At 49.1% G+C, this 20098-nt stretch overlaps 8 protein-coding genes across 8 annotated transcripts; 5 read left to right on the forward strand and 3 right to left on the reverse strand.

Moving 5' to 3' along the window:
* Positions 1-153: 153 nt before the first annotated feature.
* BJY04DRAFT_60588 (WD domain protein) lies at positions 154-2288 on the forward strand. The gene is made up of 2 exons (XM_073720716.1): positions 154-442; positions 495-2288. The coding sequence occupies exons 1-2, from the start codon at positions 273-275 to the stop codon at positions 2017-2019; spliced, it is 1695 nt and encodes a 564-aa protein (XP_073571332.1). The 5' UTR covers positions 154-272; the 3' UTR covers positions 2020-2288.
* Positions 2289-3516, forward strand: BJY04DRAFT_60671 (putative zinc knuckle domain protein (Byr3)). The gene is made up of 4 exons (XM_073720719.1): positions 2289-2824; positions 3111-3130; positions 3197-3231; positions 3286-3516. Exons 1-4 carry the CDS (start codon positions 2557-2559, stop codon positions 3374-3376), a joined length of 414 nt encoding a protein of 137 aa, XP_073571333.1. The 5' UTR covers positions 2289-2556; the 3' UTR covers positions 3377-3516.
* Positions 3517-4594: 1078 nt separating this feature from the next.
* Positions 4595-6749, reverse strand: BJY04DRAFT_218332 (YdiU domain protein; the record flags this gene model as incomplete). Its single annotated transcript, XM_073716282.1, has 6 exons — positions 4595-4795; positions 4868-5979; positions 6033-6183; positions 6233-6263; positions 6319-6328; positions 6392-6749. 6 exons carry the CDS (start codon positions 6747-6749, stop codon positions 4595-4597), a joined length of 1863 nt encoding a protein of 620 aa, XP_073571334.1.
* Positions 6750-7051: 302 nt separating this feature from the next.
* On the forward strand, positions 7052-8734 carry BJY04DRAFT_189180 (aldo/keto reductase). Its single transcript, XM_073711340.1, has 3 exons — positions 7052-7600; positions 7653-7933; positions 7989-8734. Exons 1-3 carry the CDS (start codon positions 7541-7543, stop codon positions 8533-8535), a joined length of 888 nt encoding a protein of 295 aa, XP_073571335.1. The 5' UTR covers positions 7052-7540; the 3' UTR covers positions 8536-8734.
* Positions 8735-9493: 759 nt separating this feature from the next.
* On the forward strand, positions 9494-12194 carry BJY04DRAFT_60595 (uncharacterized protein). The gene has a single exon (XM_073720717.1). The coding sequence runs from the start codon at positions 9745-9747 to the stop codon at positions 12160-12162; it is 2418 nt and encodes an 805-aa protein (XP_073571336.1). The 5' UTR covers positions 9494-9744; the 3' UTR covers positions 12163-12194.
* A 528-nt stretch (positions 12195-12722) lies between these two features.
* Positions 12723-15632, reverse strand: BJY04DRAFT_189184 (uncharacterized protein). The gene is made up of 2 exons (XM_073711341.1): positions 15241-15632; positions 12723-15173 (listed from the first exon to the last, which is right to left on the reverse strand). The coding sequence occupies exons 1-2, from the start codon at positions 15251-15253 to the stop codon at positions 12919-12921; spliced, it is 2268 nt and encodes a 755-aa protein (XP_073571337.1). The 5' UTR covers positions 15254-15632; the 3' UTR covers positions 12723-12918.
* Positions 15633-16973, forward strand: BJY04DRAFT_189185 (P-loop containing nucleoside triphosphate hydrolase protein). The gene is made up of 2 exons (XM_073711342.1): positions 15633-15940; positions 16006-16973. Exons 1-2 carry the CDS (start codon positions 15872-15874, stop codon positions 16783-16785), a joined length of 849 nt encoding a protein of 282 aa, XP_073571338.1. The 5' UTR covers positions 15633-15871; the 3' UTR covers positions 16786-16973.
* pmt2 (protein O-mannosyl transferase) lies at positions 16974-19952 on the reverse strand. The gene is made up of 4 exons (XM_073711343.1): positions 19438-19952; positions 18624-19362; positions 17809-18568; positions 16974-17751 (listed from the first exon to the last, which is right to left on the reverse strand). The coding sequence occupies exons 2-4, from the start codon at positions 19239-19241 to the stop codon at positions 17108-17110; spliced, it is 2022 nt and encodes a 673-aa protein (XP_073571339.1). The 5' UTR covers positions 19242-19362; positions 19438-19952; the 3' UTR covers positions 16974-17107.
* Between the last annotated feature and the right edge of the window lie 146 nt (positions 19953-20098).

The following is a 20098-nucleotide window of genomic DNA, read 5'->3' on the forward strand; positions in this document are numbered from 1 at the left end:
CCGTAAACGCGTCCTGATGATAGTTTATTTAGATCGGCGGATGACGTATCGCGAATACCAAAATTACTAACACCTCAGGCACCTACCTAAGCGGCAAGCCTCCGTTTATGTAACTTGCCAGCGAACCACGGTATCGCCCTATTGCTTGAATCCACCCCGGGGCCCGTCTCGCCTACTTGGGTACGTACCTAACTACAGTTACTCCAGACAGTTCTCTTGATCGATGCATATGGGATAAGCCGGTCCATTTGCATTGCGATGATTTCCCCGTAATGTCGAAAAGGCGTCATGATGATGAGCTGCCAAAACCTGATCCTCCGCTCAAACGACCGCGCATGAACGAAAATGGGCATCAAACCGATCATCTTTCCTCCTTGAGCAACGAGGTCTTGCTCCATATCCTCTCCTTTCTCACAATACCATCTCTTCTTACCTGTCAAAGGTGACCGCTTCCATTATAAATGATCGACGACCCTCGCTTACCGCTTATATAGGTTGTCTCATCGATTTTATGCGCTTGCTGGAGACTCCGAGCTTTGGAAACGACAGTATTTCACGAAATGGGTTGGTCCCCGGGCACGCCGATTAGCGAATAGCAGACGTACCTCGTTTTACCAAACCAGATTCAAATATTCGCCAAAGGTTTCAACATGGCTGGACCATGCGCATCTGGATCGGAGAGATCAAGCCACAAGTTGGAAGCGCCAATATCAACTCCGACACAACTGGTCCAAGGGCACTTGCCGGGTCACCAAGGTCGAGATACCCCAACCGCCTAGGTCACCGATGCTGGCAACGTTCTGCGCTGGCTTTGTGTTTACCGCAGACTCAGGTGGGGGTCTCCGAGCGTGGTCTGCAGAAAATCCAAAGATCTGCAAAGCAGGCCTTGCTTTCGCGAAACACGAACTGCAAGCTCAAGCCGCCCCGACCGCACTGACCGCAACTAGCGGTCTTGAGAAGCATTCTGTTGAAATTGCGGTGGGATTTGACGATGGTCGGCTTAGAGTGTACAAGATGGCAATAACAGGGTTGCAGCTAGAAACTCGCTTTTCTAGCTCCAAGCCTGTTAACGGTGCCATAACTGCCATGGCATCGTCATACCCGTACCTTATGGTCGTTTCAAAGCACCGCGTGCTATCACTCTTTAAGCTACCGCCTAGAGCTGACGATCCCAATCTGGCTGACGAAGCGCATCTTGTTGCTTCTTTAAAAGCGGATATCATCCTGTCACCGATGTCGTTATCTGTTCGCCATGCGGGGGCAGAGATCATCGCTTCAGTAGTCTACAGTTTTCTTCACCCTGGTTGTGGCTGGGCTCTAGGGGTCCAGGAACTACACTTCGATCAAACTGGCCAGCAGACAAAATCTCGAATTACCACAACCGTGGACACCCAACACGGGGCTCACCTACATCCTTTACCTCGCGCAAGGAGTGGACTTGCGCCAACTCTAGACTTTGAAGTTAATACACCTTCACAGCTGAGCTCGATATTGCCTGCTATATTACATCAAGACCCACCGACATGTGTTTCATACTCACATCCATATCTTCTGACGTCCCATGCGGACAACACTCTAACCGTGTATCTTGTTGTGTCAACAGCGACAGACCTTTATATCAAAGGGGGTCAGAGACTCTGGGGCCATACGTCGTCCGTGTCGGCCGTACAAGTCAGCGACCGAGGAAAAGCAGTTTCGGTGAGCTCAGGTGGAGATGAGATAAGGATATGGGAACTTGAGAACCTGGTGTCATCTTTTGGTAGCCAAAGGATGTTTCGGGCTGATAAAAGCATTAAAGTCAACCCTGAAAACCATCAGCGCCTAGAAGGCGCTGATGGTCAGGGAGTGCTTTCAAGAATATCACGCCGTGAATTTGGTGAGACCGAAGCGCAGCCTGTCAATATGCCGCAGAAGCTCGTCCGAACGCGATTTTGCGTAGGGTTTGATGACGAACGACTGCTCTTACTCCGAGACAAAGACCAGGGAAATCAGCTGCTCGAATCTTACGACTTCAGATGACCTTTAAAAGATCGACTGGCGATAGTAAACCTCGGTCGCCGAAAGTAATTCACTTAAAAAAGACTTTTCTCATCATGAGGCTCCGACAATATGCTGTGGATTTTTCGCCGAGACTGATGACCACCAAGGTACTGATAGTCAACACCTGGGGACCTTGGGAGGCCCTTATATAGATCAAATAGCAGAGCGACATCCCGCAGCAAGAGACTGGAACTTGTTCCAAATTATTCCCCACTCACCTTCTACCTATAGTGACCCCGATGGTTGCAAAATACGGCCACAGGTCGCCCTCTGCCCTGCAAGCTGAGAGGCTGACCGTCCGACACTGCCAGCCGAATGTATTTGCACGATCACGCAGTTGTTATGTTTCCGTTGTTCGAACTGCAAGGATACAGCTCTCTACTTGTCAATCTACTAGGGAGCAGAGTGCTTGCTTAAAGTGCATCACGAGAGGCTCCAGCTGCTTCCCACAGGCTTTGGTGGGGCAGCGGGCTTCAAGATTGAAAACATTCAAGATTGAATAAGAAGAGACGTTCGATGACGGAGGAAGGGAGGTCTCCCAAGAAGACAGGAACGACTGAATTCAGGCCCGAAGGCTGCAACCTCACTAAAAGTCCTCCCCCCGCATCTTCCGTTTATCTGCAATCAAGAATCTTTCCGCCCTTGCAAACTAAATTTCTGCTTGAATTTTTGCCCCTCCAGAAAAAATCGCTTCTATCAACCCAACACCTTCTCCGCAATTCTACATCAATCTTACAATCAGTCAACATGAGTTTCCAAGCTGGAGGTCGTGGATGCTTCAACTGTGAGTCCTGAAAAAAATCCTGCTGACCCATTGGTACTTGTTCCGCTACCCTGCATGCAATTTCACACACCACCTTGAATTCAACCCGTCGAGGAAGGAAGAAAAAGGAATGAGAGCTTACCTTCTTGGCCGGTTCTAAATCTGCCAATGACCCCAATGTTCAATAATATTCCTGCGTGCTTGTGTTTTTTGTGTTTTGCAGCCCTGACGAACCATTTTCTCCCTTCCCTGCATCGGAACTTTTAGTGGGAAAAAAAAGCCCTGGCTGACTATTTGCGAAAAATAGGCGGCGAAGCCACTCACCAGGTAAATGCGCACATCGGCAACCCCGATCTTTCACCGAACATTGGAATCTCATGAAGTTATATCTAGGCTCGCGACTGCCCCAAGAAGGGAACTCCCACCTGGTACGCTCTCCATCCTGCTGACGCGGCAAGTTTGTTTACTAACATGTGCTGTAGCTATAACTGCGGCGGTATGCAGTATCTACCCCGTTACCCCGTTAATTACAGCATTACAATGGAATGCTTCCTAGATTTTGTTCTTATCTGATTCGTCTTTCTACCCATAGGTCAAGGCCACGTCAGTAAGTTACCTCAACGTGGCTCAGAATCTCTTATTATGCGCCACAGAACCTAATTGAAGTGTTTCTTAGGCCGTGAATGCACCGTAGCACCTAAGGAGAAGTCATGCTACCGTTGCGGTGGTGTCGGCCATATTTCTCGCGAATGTCCCCAAGCGGGGGAGAACGAACGGCCGGCAGGCGGTCAGGAGTGCTATAAATGTGGCCGTGTTGGTCACATCGCCAGGAACTGCCCTCAGGGTGGCGGCTATGGAGGTGGCTTCGGCGGCGGTTACGGCGGCGGCGGTCGTCAACAGACTTGCTACTCATGCGGCGGCTTCGGCCATATGGCTCGCGACTGTACCCATGGCCAGAAGTGCTACAACTGTAAGCTTACCCTTCCGGAGCAGCTACTTGTCTGTTTATTCTCTTGCGTGCTAACATGGTACCACAGGCGGAGAGGTTGGCCACGTGTCACGCGACTGCCCTACCGAGGCAAAGGGTGAACGGGTTTGCTACAACTGCAAGCAGCCCGGCCACATCCAGAGTGCCTGCCCCAACAACTAAGCTGATGTACCGTCGGCTCGTGTATCTTCATTACGCCTCGATTTTATGCATTCAACCAAAATAAGGGATACTAGCCCGACTCGTCCCCTTCGTGACGATTTGTTTTACGTTTGATCAAACCCCGTCGGCAAAGCCATGCCTCCTGGCTTCACGAACTTGGTTTTGAAATGACTTAAGCCCCTCGGTTAACCAAGATATCTGTTCAAAGATATCCTTTTACTATTGAGTCATAACTATACGACTTTGATTTGCCCTGCGACTTCCTCAAGCCGTTACGGGCAAGGTGGACCGATTTTCGAGACTTGAGATGGTCTCCTGGTTGTGGATAGATGGATCAATGGGATGGATGCTCTTGTGTATTGCGGATTGACTTAGGGAATAAAAATACTGAAACAAAAAGTAAATGGGAGCCAAAAAAGCGGCAGGGTGGGATTGTGCGCGACGTCTAGCTTTCGAAGAAGAGGACCAATAAAACCAACTCTATACTTCTCACATTCTGTTTTTTCTTCCACTTGGAGGCTACCCTGAGATCTTCTTGCGCCAAAGTACACGCTTTCATCCTGGTTCATTGTGCCCCTACAATTACTTCGAATGCAGAAATGCATGCATACACGACCTCGCTTCAGTGATACATGTGCGTTCTATGAGCTGCAGCTACACATCATAGCTCTTTGGAACCTCGGAACGTCTCCACAGAAACGTTCCTCCTCCTCTTTGTTCACTCCCCACTGTTCGTCGAATGGGTTGAGCGCCATATTCATAACACGGCCGAGGACCGCACGATCACCACGACGCTCAACGCGCTCAATGACTTCATCTAGAACCCAACCGCGGGCTAGAAACTAAACGGTGCCATCATCATTAGTGTCCTGTTCAAATCTTGCCTAGAGGATGGAGAAAGGGTTGCTGCGTACGTTCGGATTGACCTCCTTCATGGCTTTCTGACGTTGACCGTCAGCATCGGCATCAGGGCCCCAGTCCTGTATAATACGTTGGCGCCAAATGTCGAGCCATTCGGCGATGCGTTCCCTTGCAGAACCTTCGGTGTATCCGATGCCACCGAAGCCTTCGTTGTGAAAGAACCGAGGTGCTGCCTCTTTCCGTCCTGCCTCTGACTCAAGATCAGCGAGGGGCAGACTTGAGAGGCGTCGGAAGAAATGGTTGAAATCTAGCTCTAGTGCTTCGAGGGTGTCAAGAAGCTCGGAGAATAAGTGCTGAAAATCCGATTCATTTTGAGTTTTAAGGCCTAGCCTTCTGCTCATAAGACGCTTATATTGGTTCAAAAAGACCGTTTTATACTCGTCGCCAGTTCGTTCAATAATGGTTTCCGCTCGCTTGATGAGTGCTGGAGCAGCATCTTCCGTGACTCCTTTCGTGACGAATGTCTCTTCGTCGACGATGTCGCCAGCGCCAATAAGTTCTCCTAGACTTTCGCCCAGTCTGACTAAATTCCACCAAATAACTGATGGTTGGTTCTTGTATGAGTATCTCAACATATGATCGTCGTGATTAGGGGTATATTGTGGATCGAAATTGTCCATGAATGCGAATGGTCCATAATCAAGAGAAAGCCCATATATAGATGTGTTGTCAGTATTGAGCACCCCGTTCATGAAGCCATAGGCCTGCCAAGCTGCCACAGTCCTTGCATTGCGCCGTGCAATTTCCCTAAACAGGCGAGCGAATCGGTTCTCCTCCACGCCTTGGTGTTCCTGTACCTTGTCCCATGCAAGACCGCGTGGGGGTTCTTCAACGGCGTCAGGCGACTGATCCTTGCCTAACGACACAGCACCTGGTAGGGATTGCCATCCTTGGAACACATTTTCGGCAGCATAAGTTGCTAGTTTTCTGACCAAACCTCGGTCACCACGCGAATGTGGAAGATCAAATGTGCCAATCCTAAGCCAAGATTCTGCAAAACGACAAACAATAGCGCCGGGCTCGATACGTTCGCGCATGACTCTTGCTTTTGGCAACAGAGTGAGAGACAGAGCTCGGGTGGTTGGAATACCGAGTGCATTTAAAGCTACTCGCATAGCAAATCAGTGGAAGCGAAATTGAATACTCTGGCTATCGTACCTTCTGATACAATGTATTCGCGAATACTAGATCGCAGTACGGCTTTTCCATCTGCAAATCGGGAGTACGGCGTACGACCCGCTCCCTTGAGCTGGACTTCGTACCGGGTATGTGTGCTTGGATTTGTGCTTTCAAAGAGACTGATTGCACGCTGCAAGGTATCAGCCTATATCTTCCGCTTGTATAGATAATCAACATACACCATCTCCAAGTTGTCCAGCCCATGCGCCGCTGTAAACTGTTAATCAAAAGTGCTAGTTCTATCAGACAAACCTGCACGACGTACAATTGCCATCCTGAAGCAAATTAGTATGGGCGGCGCGCTTTTGCCATTGAGTTCAACTTTGTGTACGACATACCTCCATAACATTGAGCCCAGGGATACACACCCCCATCTTCCTCGTTCCAAAATAACTCATTGCCTGAAACCGCAGCCTTGAACTGGGTCGTCTTCTCCTCACCAGCTCTCAATCCGAGATCCGCTATTGCTTTTGGACTTACACCCAGAAGCTCCGGTTCCTCCGTCGTCTCAGGGCGTACATAGGTGAAGGCCGCTCCTCTGACAGTGCGCGGATAGAGCCTTTCCCTCTGTGCCTTGTGAGATGCCTCGGGTGTCTCGAATCCAGGGTCTGGAGGGAGATTGGACGTAAAAACATTTGTCTTGGGAAGTTCTGCAAGCGAGAGGCCTGTGCCTGTGCTGGAGAGCTGCGAAGCCATTTTACCTAGGCGGCTCCGGAGAACATGTGCCTGCTTGCTAGTGGCGCGAAACGACATATAACTGCGCAACGATTTGGGAGCATATGCTGAATGAAGATAGCGAGCTTACAACGATTCTAACATTTGGAGCTGGGTGGATTGTACAAAATTGATTGCACATTGAAGATCGCCTCCTATAGAAGCCGTTACTAATGCGTTGAGTCGAGCCGGGCAGCTGTCTGGAAGCGGACCCCGTGAGCCAAGCGTGACATCATCCTCTGGTCAGTCCCCCCGACCTTCCAAAGTGAGGTCCAATGGCTTTACCTCGGGCTCGGTCTTGTCTTAGGTACTCTTACCTAGATATCCCTACGTAGATAGTTAACTAGGTACTCCCATACAGTATGGACTCCAATTATTTCCATTATACTCCGTAGAGTATACTCTGAAACGTTATGGAGTACCAGGAGTCAACTTGGAAGACAACTGCGGCCTGCTATGACTTCCAAGGTTGCCGTTGCTCTACTCCTCTAGAATCAATGGAGCTCCTCTGGAAATTGCGATATATTGCCCTTGCATGGCAAACCAACGCCTTGAGGAGGTGTCTTTTGACACCTTTGACGGAAAACCCGATCAAAATCCGCCACTCTCCACAGTGAAGATCATTTTCGCACAGGACTCCGTGATCCGACCCGGTCTCCATTTCAAGTTTATGTTTATATAATGGCCCAAGCCCCTCTACACATAATTTAGAAGCTTGTATTTCGACTGGAACCAAATCTTTACATATCCTGATTCGAGTCTCCTGCATAAACATGGCTTCGTCAACTCCAGTTCCGTCTACACTACTGATGGACGGAACTGCAATTCCTATAGTAGGTCGCGCCCGCCTCTAGTGAAATTTCAATCCTAACTGGTTTAATCTAGTTGGGGTATGGGACAGGCACCGCCTGGTTCAAGAAGAAGGGAGAAACTGGCGTCAATCGCGAATTGGTCGAATCGATCAAGGCCGCCATCAAACTGGGATACCACCACCTGGATGGTGCCGAAGTTTATGGCACAGAGGCAGAACTGGGTGTTGCAATCAAGGAGAGCGGGGTCCCACGAGAGAAGCTGTTCGTGACAACTAAAGTAAACCAGAACATTGCGGACATTCCTGGTGCTATTCAATCGAGCCTAGATAAGCTTCAATTGAGTTATGTTGATCTGTATGTATCATCACTCATTACTAGGTCAAGACACTGATCAAGGCGCTGCACTCAGATACTTGATCCATCAACCCTTCTTTGCCAAATCGCCAACTGAGCTCCAGGACGCTTGGGCAGCCTTAGAAAAGGTGAAGCAGGCAGGAAAGGCCCGGTCAATTGGGGTATCCAACTTCCTAGAGAGCCATCTGAGCACAATCCTGCAGACTGCCAAGATTCCGCCATCGATCAACCAAATCGAATTCCATCCTTATCTGCAACATGGCTCTCTCGTCCCCTTCCAAGAGCAGCAATCAATCACAACAGCCAGTTATGGGCCCCTTACCCCTGCCGTCCGGGCTAAAGGTGGCCCACTTGATTCGCTGTTGTCTAAACTGGCATCAAAGTATGCCGTTGGTGAGGGAGAAGTCCTTCTGAGATGGTCAATTGACCGTGGCGCTGTAACAATCACGACCAGTGGAAAGGAAGCTCGCTTAAGCAGCTACCTAAATGCCTTGAATTTCCAGCTGACGCCTGAAGAGGTGAAGGAGATTTCCAGACTTGGAGAGCAGAAGCATTTCAGAGCCTTTTGGAATGATAAGTTTGCGGCTGATGATCGGTCATAGTGCAGGGGTTATTATTATGTACGACCCTACCACTATCTTCCTGATCTCCAAATCAATAGCAGCCAAAATACCACCACCAGTCGACAACTATACGAGTTTCCTGTACAGCAGCAACCTGATGAACAGGGCATTCTTTTCCTTCACAATAGAGAGGTAGTCAAAATGCGAGACTCATGTTAGTAGATAACTAGAGAGCGGCGGTAAGACAAACGAGACAGTGAAGTGCTCGAACCCGTGAATCGCCTCGCCCAAGTCGTGGCTTGTCGGTCTGTGCCTGGGTGACTGAAACAGCTTGTAGCACGAGAGGCAACATATATTGAGTATTATTATTGGGTGGGGAATTATTATTTTATTCAGCTACTCTGGGTCGACAACTCGACATCCAACTCAACACCCTGATTAACAGCGTAAGGTGTCGCCAAGGCTCTCCGCTTCACCCCGAATCTGCTGCTAGCATCAGTTGTCCCTCTGCCAATAATCACTATTTACCTAGTTATTCTTCCTCTTCGACTCTGCTCTCTCCGAGAGAGTGAGGTCGCCATCACTTCCCTTTCTTTCACACCCGCCCGTTTGCAATTCTCTTCCTTTCTTTCACTCTTTCTCCCACTTCTCGCCTTTATGAGCAGTTGTCCACACATCTCCCCTGCCGGAAGAGGCTCCAAACTGCCAATGGCCTCTGCCGCTCTGCTATAGCTTCTGCCGACCATTCGCTGCAAGACCGTCGCCGATTATCTGTGCAGGAAATACGTACGTCCTCGTCCATGTTACCCGCTATACACTTATCTCCACTCGCTCTACATACCGCGCCCGACATTTACACACCTACATTCCTTGCTACCGGCGTCGAAGCAGGCCATCTTTCTCTGCGCTTGTCAGGTGCCATGAGATTCAACTCGCTATCCACTTTACGGGTTGCCGATATTGCATTCTCGGCAACAGTATAACTCATTACTCGGGTTGAATGGGGGGAGGGGGAAACTTGAATTGAACAAACGGTTCTCAATCCCGGCCCACTACTACTTGGGCTCACTGCATGCATCATACCATCTGCATTTAATCCTGTGTTGAACGAGTCACGTTTTTATTTCAGACAAAACCCCAACTCTCTGGTCTAGGAAGGGGTGTACGCCAGGCTGCATCTAGCTCTTGCCGAAGCTTTCTAGCTTCGCCGTTCAGGCGCAGTGTGTGTTTCATATCAAATAGACTGCAATGTCGTCTCGCTCTACCGATTATACCAGGAAACCCACTATCTCAAGCCGTGGACGATTGACACACTCCGAACGCGACCTGATTGATCATCGACTGAATCGACTTCGTGAGGAGGTCCTTCCGTTCTATCCTTTTCTCCTCACTGTTCCCACTGATGTGCCCTTTCGACTCGGAAATCGTTTCGTCAACAACTGGGCAGTGAGTGATGACGGGCCTTTCGCTCCGGAAGAACAACAATTACAGTATATGACATTCTTGACGCACGACGATAGTGACTCTCTATTGGTAGCTGTGGGTGATTGGTCTGACACCACAGCGAGCGTAATGGCTGATTCGCGCTCACGGCCACAGAGTGCAACTAGCACGCCATCGAGCGGCCATGTGAAGAAGAAAATCAGCCTGCATGATTACAAGAATAAGCGAAATAACGGCACGTCGCCGTCACCCCGAAGTCAAGGAGCCGCCGGACATCAAGATGCCTCGACACTACATGTCCCCAACGACAATCATACATCAACACATATTACCACAAGTGATAATTATCAGAAACCGCCAAAGAAAATCCGCCCCCAGAATCATTTCGCTCAATCGAATCCTGAACATGTAGATCGGAAACGCTCCGCAGAGCGTGACCGCTATATTAATCAGATTAAGGACGGCATATCCGCAAAAAGACGAAGGATTTCACCCGAACCTACAACTACCCATTCTGAAGCGGAGCCTATAAATGGCGGTGGACTCCCCGAGCTTCTTTCGCCAACCCTCCCTCCAACCTCAAGCACCCCTCGGTTACCTCGACTTCTATCTCCTACCCTTCCGCCGGAGCTCGAAAAGGAGCTGGCCAAGCTTAGCAGCGAGACACTGGCGCCAGACTTACAGCTAGAGTCGATCGTGAGCAGTGATACGGCGAAGTCGAAAATAGAGAAGGATAAATTGTCGAAACGCGGCATTTCACATTTGGGCTCGACCCATGTCGTTGGGACCTTGAACCCCCTCGGCAAGTCGCCATTGGTGGGGCCAGAAAAGACTGCATCAAGAGGTGTAGAGACCATGAAAACGACCTCACAGACAACCTCAAAAATCAATGTACAAGCTCCAACAAGCAACAAGCCGCTGCAGTCGCATATTGCTAAACCTGCTCAGCCTTCGTTGTCGAGGCCTCGCCTGCCAGTGAAGTTGAAATACGGAAGGTCCAACAGAAAGCGCGTTGAGGCTCTCCTCAAATTTTCCGGAAAGAGGAAGCACAGTTACCAAGACTCGCCTTCTCCGGATGCACTCGAGGAAAAACCAACGAAAGCAGAGCACCAAAAAGCCTTTACATCTGATAAGACCACAAATAAGACCACTCGTGTAGACGGAAAGTCAAAATTTGTGGTTAGTAGTCAGGCAAGTTCTTCTACAAAAGATCCTTCTAAAGAATCAAGGATTCACCGGACGGACAAACCTCAAACTCCAGTGTTAAGTCAAGCGCAACAGGAAAGGACGCGGCCCGTGTCCCTCACGCCTGCAAAAGATCTCAAGCACCCCTCTTCCCGGCATGACCTAGCTAGCAACGAGGGAAGAGGTCACCATCATGCAGTTGCCCGGAAAGCGCCAGCGGATTCCGCCGCCGGTGTGAGCACACAATCGCCGTCCCAACCTAGCAGTGCAGATAGGAACGGTGATCGTCGGGCTTGGAAGGAAGAATACCAGAAGTACGGGAATTTAGGTCGAGAATTGAAACATGCCGCCGATCGACACACAGCAAAGGATAAGGTCACCAGCACTGATGAGAAACTTGCTGCTGCAACAGCAATCGAGGCTATCATCTGTTTTGTTCTGGCTTTTATTGCAGAGGATCAATCTAAGGCGATCTCTCGTCAGATAGGTGATTCCTCAACTTGGCTGTCCATTATCGCATATTGGCGGGTTGTCAGGAAGAACAGCTTACCTTTTCCTCCACTTAACAGCCTTTGCTGCATTCTAGGTGCTGTTTCTTATGACGCTATTCATGCCCTCGACCTCGAACGCCTTGCAGTTACACCTATACCCGGGGAGCACACTCCAGTCCCCACCCCAGCAAGCGATGGGCACTCTGCTCATTCAGACGAGAGCAAAAAAAGCCTGAAAGAATTTCTTGAGCTGAAGACTAGACTGCCAGAGTGTTACAAGGAGTCGCAGCGTTTATGGTTTGATGGCTCTCGAGGTCTTTCGGAGGAATTTCTCGCCCGCGAGTTCCCAGAAACTTGGTCGAGGCGCGCCAGAAATTACACCGAACAAGGCAAAAAGCGACTAAAGCCCGGGGAGTATTCCGGTGAGATATACTTGCCGCTCGGGAAGACTAGTACGCCCCTCGAAGTTCTCCGTTTCAGTTGCGCTATGCTGAGAGAATGGTGTTCGAATGAGAAAATCGACTGGCGAGGCAAGCTCGATATCTGACCGGGACTCGCCGCACTTCCAGTTGGCTATGATGAATACCCCTCTCGTACAACTTTCGTCAATCTATCTATATATCTCTAACCCCCGCGATAGTTGATATCTGCTATATTTTATTACCCGGGGTGACCTGGACTGCCTTGCTTTGCGTTGGCGTCCTGGAACAGGCATATGAACGGCGGCAGGCGTATATGGCATGAACACCTCATGTCTTGTTTTCCTTTTCTCATATTCATTCTGAGTCGTTGCTCCTTCCATGATACCACATGCCTGCAGCTTTGCTTGAGTTCTTTCTAGCGATTAAGCGTACACTAATAAATAATCTCTCCCAGATCTTGACTCTTGAAGTCCCGTTTGGGTCTGCTCTTGACTGTGTGTAGAATGAATGTGTAGGAGGTGTAGTTGCAGTCCTTAATCAGGTGCGTAGAGTAGGATTCGTAGTCAGCAAATCGCCTCTAGCTACTTTCACCCATGTGCAAACCTTTCGTTGACTGTTTCTTATGTCCCCTTGGGCGGTTTATTGTTGGATAAAGTACTCAACTTAGAAGATCAAAGAGCAAGCCTAAGTAATTAATTCAGCGCATCTGTTCCATTTGCTATGTAAGAATCAAAGTCAATGGCCCAAAGATTATCCTGACAATATGCCCAATTAATGTGCTTAAACGACCCGCTGCCAGGAAAACATAAATCAGCGCTACGTAGAAGTCAAGTCTTCCGAGACTTTGACCAAGATTTCCAAGACTGCTGGACTGGAGAACACTATGGTTCCACTGAATAACGAGGTTCAGGGCTCGGCTCTTTGCCAAATAACCAACCTGCTTCACGACAGTACCGTGCGTCTCTGCCGTTGAGCCCAACTTCGCTGCTGTAACAGATAATTGAAGCATCTACAATATCCGCAACAATGCCCTCAATAGCCTCAAGTACACTCCACCCAATTGTTGCTGCAATGAGACCGACAACGTACGCATACATGCTGCCGTGTTGGACATGGCTGCTTGTGGGCACCCCTAGAGATCGAGCAGTACTCACCCAGCCTCCGAATCCCAAAGCCAGAGACATCATGAGCCGAGCAGCATGCAATATGAGTTTTGAAAGCTTGTAAGGAAGAAGAGGAGAGTATGTCTCTCGAGTCTGAGAGAATGATCTTGGGTGTAATGACGATGTTGCAACTGATGGCGCGATATTCGTCATCTGAGTAAGGCCGCGGGCAGAGGCCGCAAGCGGCTGGGAATGAATCGCCGCATATGTGAGAGAAAGAGGATCAGTGAGCGTAGTGATTGGGGTGGGAACAAAGGTATAGGTAAATAGACTCAAAACCGAGGCAAGACGCCTAGGCAGTACAAGAAAAGGGATGCGGATGAGTAACGCTAATAATCTCGATAAGCAGATTGTGCCAAATAGTGTTGTCAGAGAATGGAGAGCTGCCGCTTGGACGATTTGTCTTGAGGTTGGTGCTGGGACCGCAAGCCGGTGGAAGTACCACTGACTTACTGTCGCAGCCGTCACTGCTCGTTGAACACCCGCGATGATCCCTAAAGACCATAGGTACACGATGATAAAGAAGCTCCCCAGCCACCAACTGCTAATATCTATAGTGAAGGCTTTTGTTTCGGAAGGCCCGGACTTGTGCCCCCCCAGAAATACCCGAGTAAACATGAGCATCCATACCCATGTCCATGTGACAATGAGGATAAGATTGCCCAGCCCAAGCAGCAAGAGCTCCGCATTTGCTGCGAGAATACGACACGCAAATTCGAGGATACTGATTGCCTTGCCTATGACATGGCGGCTTCGTATGACGTTGTAGATCCAAGCGGTAGCCATGATAAACGGGACGAACGACCCAAACCGCATAACTCTGTCCTGAACACTTGAACCGTGCCAAGCCCCTCGAAAACTTGAGATGAAGGGGTATAGGGAGAATGAGTAGAGAATAACCGGAACAGCAAACATAGTAACGTAAACCAAGGGGCGCACGTATGATCGTAAAAGAGCAAGCCACAGTAGAGAGATGCACACTGAGACCACGGTGTACATACCGAGGCGATAAAAAGAACCATGAATGGTCAGGTATATAGTATCACCCCATGTAGATTTATTCCCTGGCGGAGACGTATTCAGATAGATGAGGAACGAGGTAGCAAAGAGGCAAGCCAAAGATATCAAAAAGAGATGCCCCCAGAATGCATCAAATGATGGAAAGTGAAATGTGCCGGACTCCGTGGAAGTTTGAGGAGCATCAGCAGTCGGTAGCTGCGATTCGTCTAATAATCGCTGCTGGCTTGTGTCGTCGAGCAACTGATTTGAATCCATCCCGATATCATCCGTTCGGGGCTCTTCCCGGAATCGCTGCACGGCCGGAGGTTTATCATCCTTGCTAGCACCGGGAAGATCACCATCACTATCGTGAAGGTCGGACTTCAGCGTATCTTCGAGACGGACATCCACCAACTTTGCGATTGTCCTACTCTTCCTACCGTCAAATATGTCCTCTTCGCCATCGGCTGCCTCTGCCACAGCGTCGACAGACCAATCCCGCGCCCGTCCAAATCTCGAGCGACGCCCTAAACCTCTGGGTCCTCGCTCAGTCCGTTCTGTAAGCCGGTCAGGGGTGTTTTGGGCCCTCGTAATGATGGAGTTGTTATCATCTTCGTCTGTTCCCGAGTCTCTTAGGTAGCTACTACCAAAATGCCGCCTTGACCTTTGGAGGGCATAAAAATCTGCAATTTCCCGCTCATGCTCGGCTTCTTCATCTTCCTCATGAAGATCTTCGGTGGCGCTATGAAATAGAGGCGCCTGTTGTGCCAAATTTCGTGAGCCGAAGGCAAAGTTCGAGAATTGGGAAGCCCCAGGTTGATAGGGATCTGCTGGCCTCCTTTGCAGGAACGAATGCGAAGATAAATATCGGGAGCTTCCAGGCTGCTGCGTTATGCGATCACAGTCTTTCCTGCGCCTTTCATCGGGACGAGATACAATATGTGATTGGGACTGGGCGAGAAAGCGCGAAGCATCTGTGTAAGTCAGCGCTGAGGGAACGAGTATGTGTGTGAAAAAGCAGTATAGGGATTTGCCACTTGCATTCAGAAAACATCTCTCATCCCCGGCTGGCTGAGGTATAGGCACAGTGCCTTTTGATTCCCTGGACTCTCAACTTCAACTTCGGAGCTTATCGTCGTTTGGGGGTGCTTGCTTAAGCGGTGAACGGACCAAGCTGAATAGATAAAGATAAGGGCTCTAGAAATGGATCTTTGCGATGGAAACACTGAAATGGTGGTGTCCTGAGGAAGGTTCGATCTGCAAGATCAGGAGTAGATTTTTGAAGGGAACGTCAGCTCGAACTCAAGATGCCAGCGAGGAGTGGATGGTGAAAGCAGCAGCGTCATAAGACGAGATCATGGTGATAGCTGACTCATCACCCCATTCATGTTCCGCAGCTCCCTCGTCTTGTTATCGAGTTACTTGACGATTTCTAGTAACCTTAAGCTTCGACTGCCACCCAATGTTCCGGCCTCCTCCCGATATTCAAGCGACTTAACACTCGTCCATCTCCTGGAACCCTCAGCCGACGCTCCTTCATTTGTCGCGGTATTTTCGCAACGCCTCCAGATGAGAGGCCTATCTATCTCTGGCGCAAATCGATTCCCAACTTTAATTCTTCCTCTTTTTCCTTCCCCAAAACAGAGTAACGCATCTGGACACCTCGGTATCCATGTCACAGCCATGGGATTATATTGCTAAACTCGTCTGTATTGGTGACTCAGGAACCGGGAAATCTAGCGTACGTTTGTCTAGAGCTATCCACATATACTGACTTGGCTAACAACTCCTTGCTGCTCATTTTAGCTGACAATACGACTGTGTGAGGGACGGTTCTCTTTTACACATGATGTCACTATCGGTGTAGAGTTTGGATCCCGTGTTGTTCCAGTCGGCCCACCCGCGTCCCGGGATCTTGAAGCAGATCCTCAAATACACCTTCAACATGACAGCACTCTTGACGGACAGCTTTCACCAACCACAACAGATGGCTTCAAAGAGAGTGCGGTTTTTGGGCTACCCAACCCCCCTCGAAAGACCCAGGAAATACAAAAGAAGATGAAGTTATCTCTTTGGGATACTGCGGGACAAGAAACGTACAAATCAATCACCCGGTCTTACTTCCGCGGTGCCTCTGGCGCTCTCCTGGTCTTCGATATCACTCGGCCTGCCACATTTGCCTCATGCACTCAGTGGCTTCAGGATTTGCGTCAAATCGCCGAAGAAGGCATTGTCGTCATCCTAGTAGGTAACAAGAGCGACCTTGCGGGGGACAATTCAAACTCAAACCAAAGGCGCGTCACTAAGGAAGAAGCTGAGGAGTGGTGCCGCATGAACAATGTAGTGCGCTACCTCGAGACGAGCGCGAAATCAGGGGAAGGTGTGGAACGAGCTTTCCTGGAAGTTGCTGAAAGAATTTATCGCAATATCGAAACCGGCAAATATGATTTGAATGACCGGCGAAGTGGAGTCAAAAGTTTCGGGGCAACCGGTGGCGCGAGCAGCAAGATGCCCAAGACTGTAACTCTGGGAATGAATGATGCTATGCGAAAAGGTGGTAATAGTCTGGGTTCCAATTGCTGCTGAATACGTTCACCCCGGGATATATAACGAGGAGAGACAGCCAGATTGTCAGTTAGGGGCGTTTGACAGTGTGTCTCTGTGGCCTTGCAAGCTGCCTGTAACAAATTCCAATGCTCCAAAATAATAGAATACTATTTATTATACCCATAATGGATTAACTAACAGTCTAACCAATAACTAATGAATACAATAATTTCCTTTTTTTTTAATGACAGCAGAAAAACAATGGAAGCGGCGAAGCATGGAGTTGAAGAAGGGAACAAAAAAGAGAGGGTGTGGCAGCAGTTGTTGACAGATTCTGCAAGCACATTGGTGACAAAAATACCTAATTGGCAATTCGCCAACCGCTCAGCCAGTTCAAGTGACGCCACTGTTGGCTTGGGCCTTCGATTCCGAATACAATCACTCGGAAATAGATGAACATTCCAGCCACCAGGGAATAAAGAAGGCTATACACAAGCCAGCGAGCCTTAGTGTTCAAGGTTTGAGTAAGCCAATCCACACAAAACCCGAATGTTAGAATGGCATAATACAGCGCTGGGTAATAATGGTGGACATAAGTTACCCGCGCCATGGCGATAAAGGGCAAATAGTGAAGAACCCAGCCGACAACAGGGTACAGGCCAGCGTAGTGGATGTGGTCAATATCTGCTTGGCTAAGCTCGTTATAGCCGCGCTGCCATCGGACGAGATACCACAGACACAAAAGACCAAAGGTAGCTAGGCTGGAAGTACTTCCCCAATAGACGATGGGGTTTCCGAGCAGGTAGTACTTGATGACTTTCTCATCCCAAGAGCACATTCGGAGGCCAACATTGAGGATGGGCCACTGCCAAAATTTGGACGCGAGATCGTCTTGCTTATCAGGGTCAGGAACAAGGGCATTGTTGGACGTCATCATAGCGACGTTAAGATGTATAAAGTCTTTGAAGAATGGGGACTTATATGAACCCGGGTCGCCAGGGGGTACTGTTGTTGCGTTAGGGATAGTCAAGAAAAGAAAAGAAGTGGCAGGCATGAACATACACCGATCATTTGTATGAGTTTCAACATTCCAGTGTGTATAAACATCACGGGGCTTATTCTCCTTCACACAGGTTGTTTCAATTTGCTTGAACCCCCATTGTGGAAGATTCGTGTTGCCGGCGCGCAAGTAGCAGCCTAGAACAGGGTGCCGCAGGCGAAACGCAGTGGTAAGCGTTCTAATCTTACTCCTATCTCTCGAAGCAACGTCGTTAACAACTTCAACTTTCCAATGATCTTTGTCGTCGCCGATAGTCAGGTTCCCATAGCATGAAACTTCATAATGGCCTTTTGTGATTGGGGCGGGAATATTATGAGAATGAAGATTGCGGCCTGTTTGACCGTGGATAAGACGAATCACGTCACCATCGCCAATAAAATTGAGGGGTGCTTCTGCATCATATGCAGGCTCTTTGCGATTAGGGTATATGAACCAGTCGTTGTTTGCATCCTTGTGGTGATAGCAGGTGACTTGTTGCTGACTGGACCCTTCAGGGTAAGTTTGTACATGAGAGTGGAGAAGACCGCCACCATATCCCATATTCTTAAGGGTAACCTTTGAGCCGAATGCGATTTCCAGCGGGCTGTCTTTTCCAACCTGGGTGCCTCTGAGGTTCGCCTGAAAGAGTGAGCTCATCTGTGCATCGCCTGGCCCACTGTTCTCCAGAATAAGGAAGTGGATATAAAACGAGAAGATGTAAACTAGGGCTGGAACCAGGATTAAGCCCACCACCCGCGCCGCAAAATGCTTAGCTAGCGTTACCTGTATACACGATTAGAGAGAGTATCGGGTGAGACATTGCATCGTGAGAACCAACCTCAGACATCTTTAGGTCGCCGAACTTGTTCCATAGATCTTCAATAGTGTAAAGACCAACAAGTGCTGTGCAAAAAAGACCAACCCACTTCACACTACAAACGCAGCCGATGCTGACGCCGGTCAAAAAAAGCCAGATAAACCAGTCGACAGAGAAACTAGCATGCTGCAGCCGATGAAACTTTGCCCAGCAAAATGTAGTCGTAAAAGTGAAACAAAGCAACATAGAGTCCAGCAATATGAACCGTGATATAGTGGCATATGAGTTTTCGAAAAGCACCATAAGACTCACGAGCCAAACTGTAGCTCTTCGGAACCCGAGTTCTCGTGCCGTCCAATAGGCAAGAGGAACGCACACCACACCGAAGGCAGCATTAAAAAGGCGCATAAATGTGTAATTCAGGTCTTCGGGATACTTTTCGCCGGATTTGAATTCGAAAGAGCCGTTGTAGCCAGCAAGCAGACCCGACAGACCAACAAGCATTTTGCCCAGCGGGGGGTGAACATCGAAGTAAAATTCGCGCTTCAAGTAGTGCGAACCAAACTTTCCAAAACTAGATGATTGCAAGGTTAAAAGGAGCTGTATGCCAAGGTGCGCGTTTTCCTTACTGAGCTTCATCCCAAGTCACGATATTTGAGCGGCCAATTTGGTACATACGTGTGAAAATTGACAGAGCCGTCAAGAGGACCGGTGCAATCGTTGGTTCCCAACTGGCCAGAACGGAGAGATAGGAACTAGGCTGTACATGGCACAATATATTAGCCACCAATATCGGTCAACGCACACGTTTCAGAAAGCAGGAAAGGAGCTCTACACGCTGTTTTTTTTTTTGGTAATCCGGCTGCGCCTGTTCTGGTGACCTCAATTGCCCCTCAATTTGCGGGACATTTCTGCGTCGCACATCAGAGCGAAAGTCTGCACCGGTGGCCGATGCAGAGCCCAGTTCAGCCATTGTGGGAGAGGCAGTTTCGGCCAGGTAGCGATGAGCCGTGAAATAAGCGAATGAGTATCAAGTGTTGGATGATGAGTGGAAAGGGAATATGAAGATGGAAGACAACGATAAAGAGAGAATGAGAAAGAGAAACAAAATTCGAGTTCAGTAGTACAACGCACTCATGTCTGGAGAACGAATGCGGAGCTCCCTTGCAATTGAATAGGAGGTGAGAAGGTAATTTCACCTTAGTCAGATGTGAGAACTCTAATGTGAGAGATTTGTAGAGTGTTGTCAATGTGAGAGAGCAAAAATAAGTGGAAGATTGAACGTAGACTATAGGTACTGAGAAGGGAAGATCGACATCAAAGCAGCCAAGGTTAAAGTCTGAAATGGAGAGTTGGCCAGATGGTGTTTATCTAAAGCGGCGGCAGAATAGTTAAAATATAGTTATTAATAGGTCCAGCACATGCCACCGCCCGGCCGCCGCGGCCGCCATCATACCCTAGTTTCGACGCTGGCGATTACTCTCCGTTCGAGAACA

The sequence above is a fragment of the Aspergillus karnatakaensis genome (assembly GCF_047715665.1).
Source record: "Aspergillus karnatakaensis strain CBS 102800 unplaced genomic scaffold BJY04scaffold_24, whole genome shotgun sequence".
Lineage (NCBI taxonomy): Eukaryota > Fungi > Ascomycota > Eurotiomycetes > Eurotiales > Aspergillaceae > Aspergillus > Aspergillus karnatakaensis.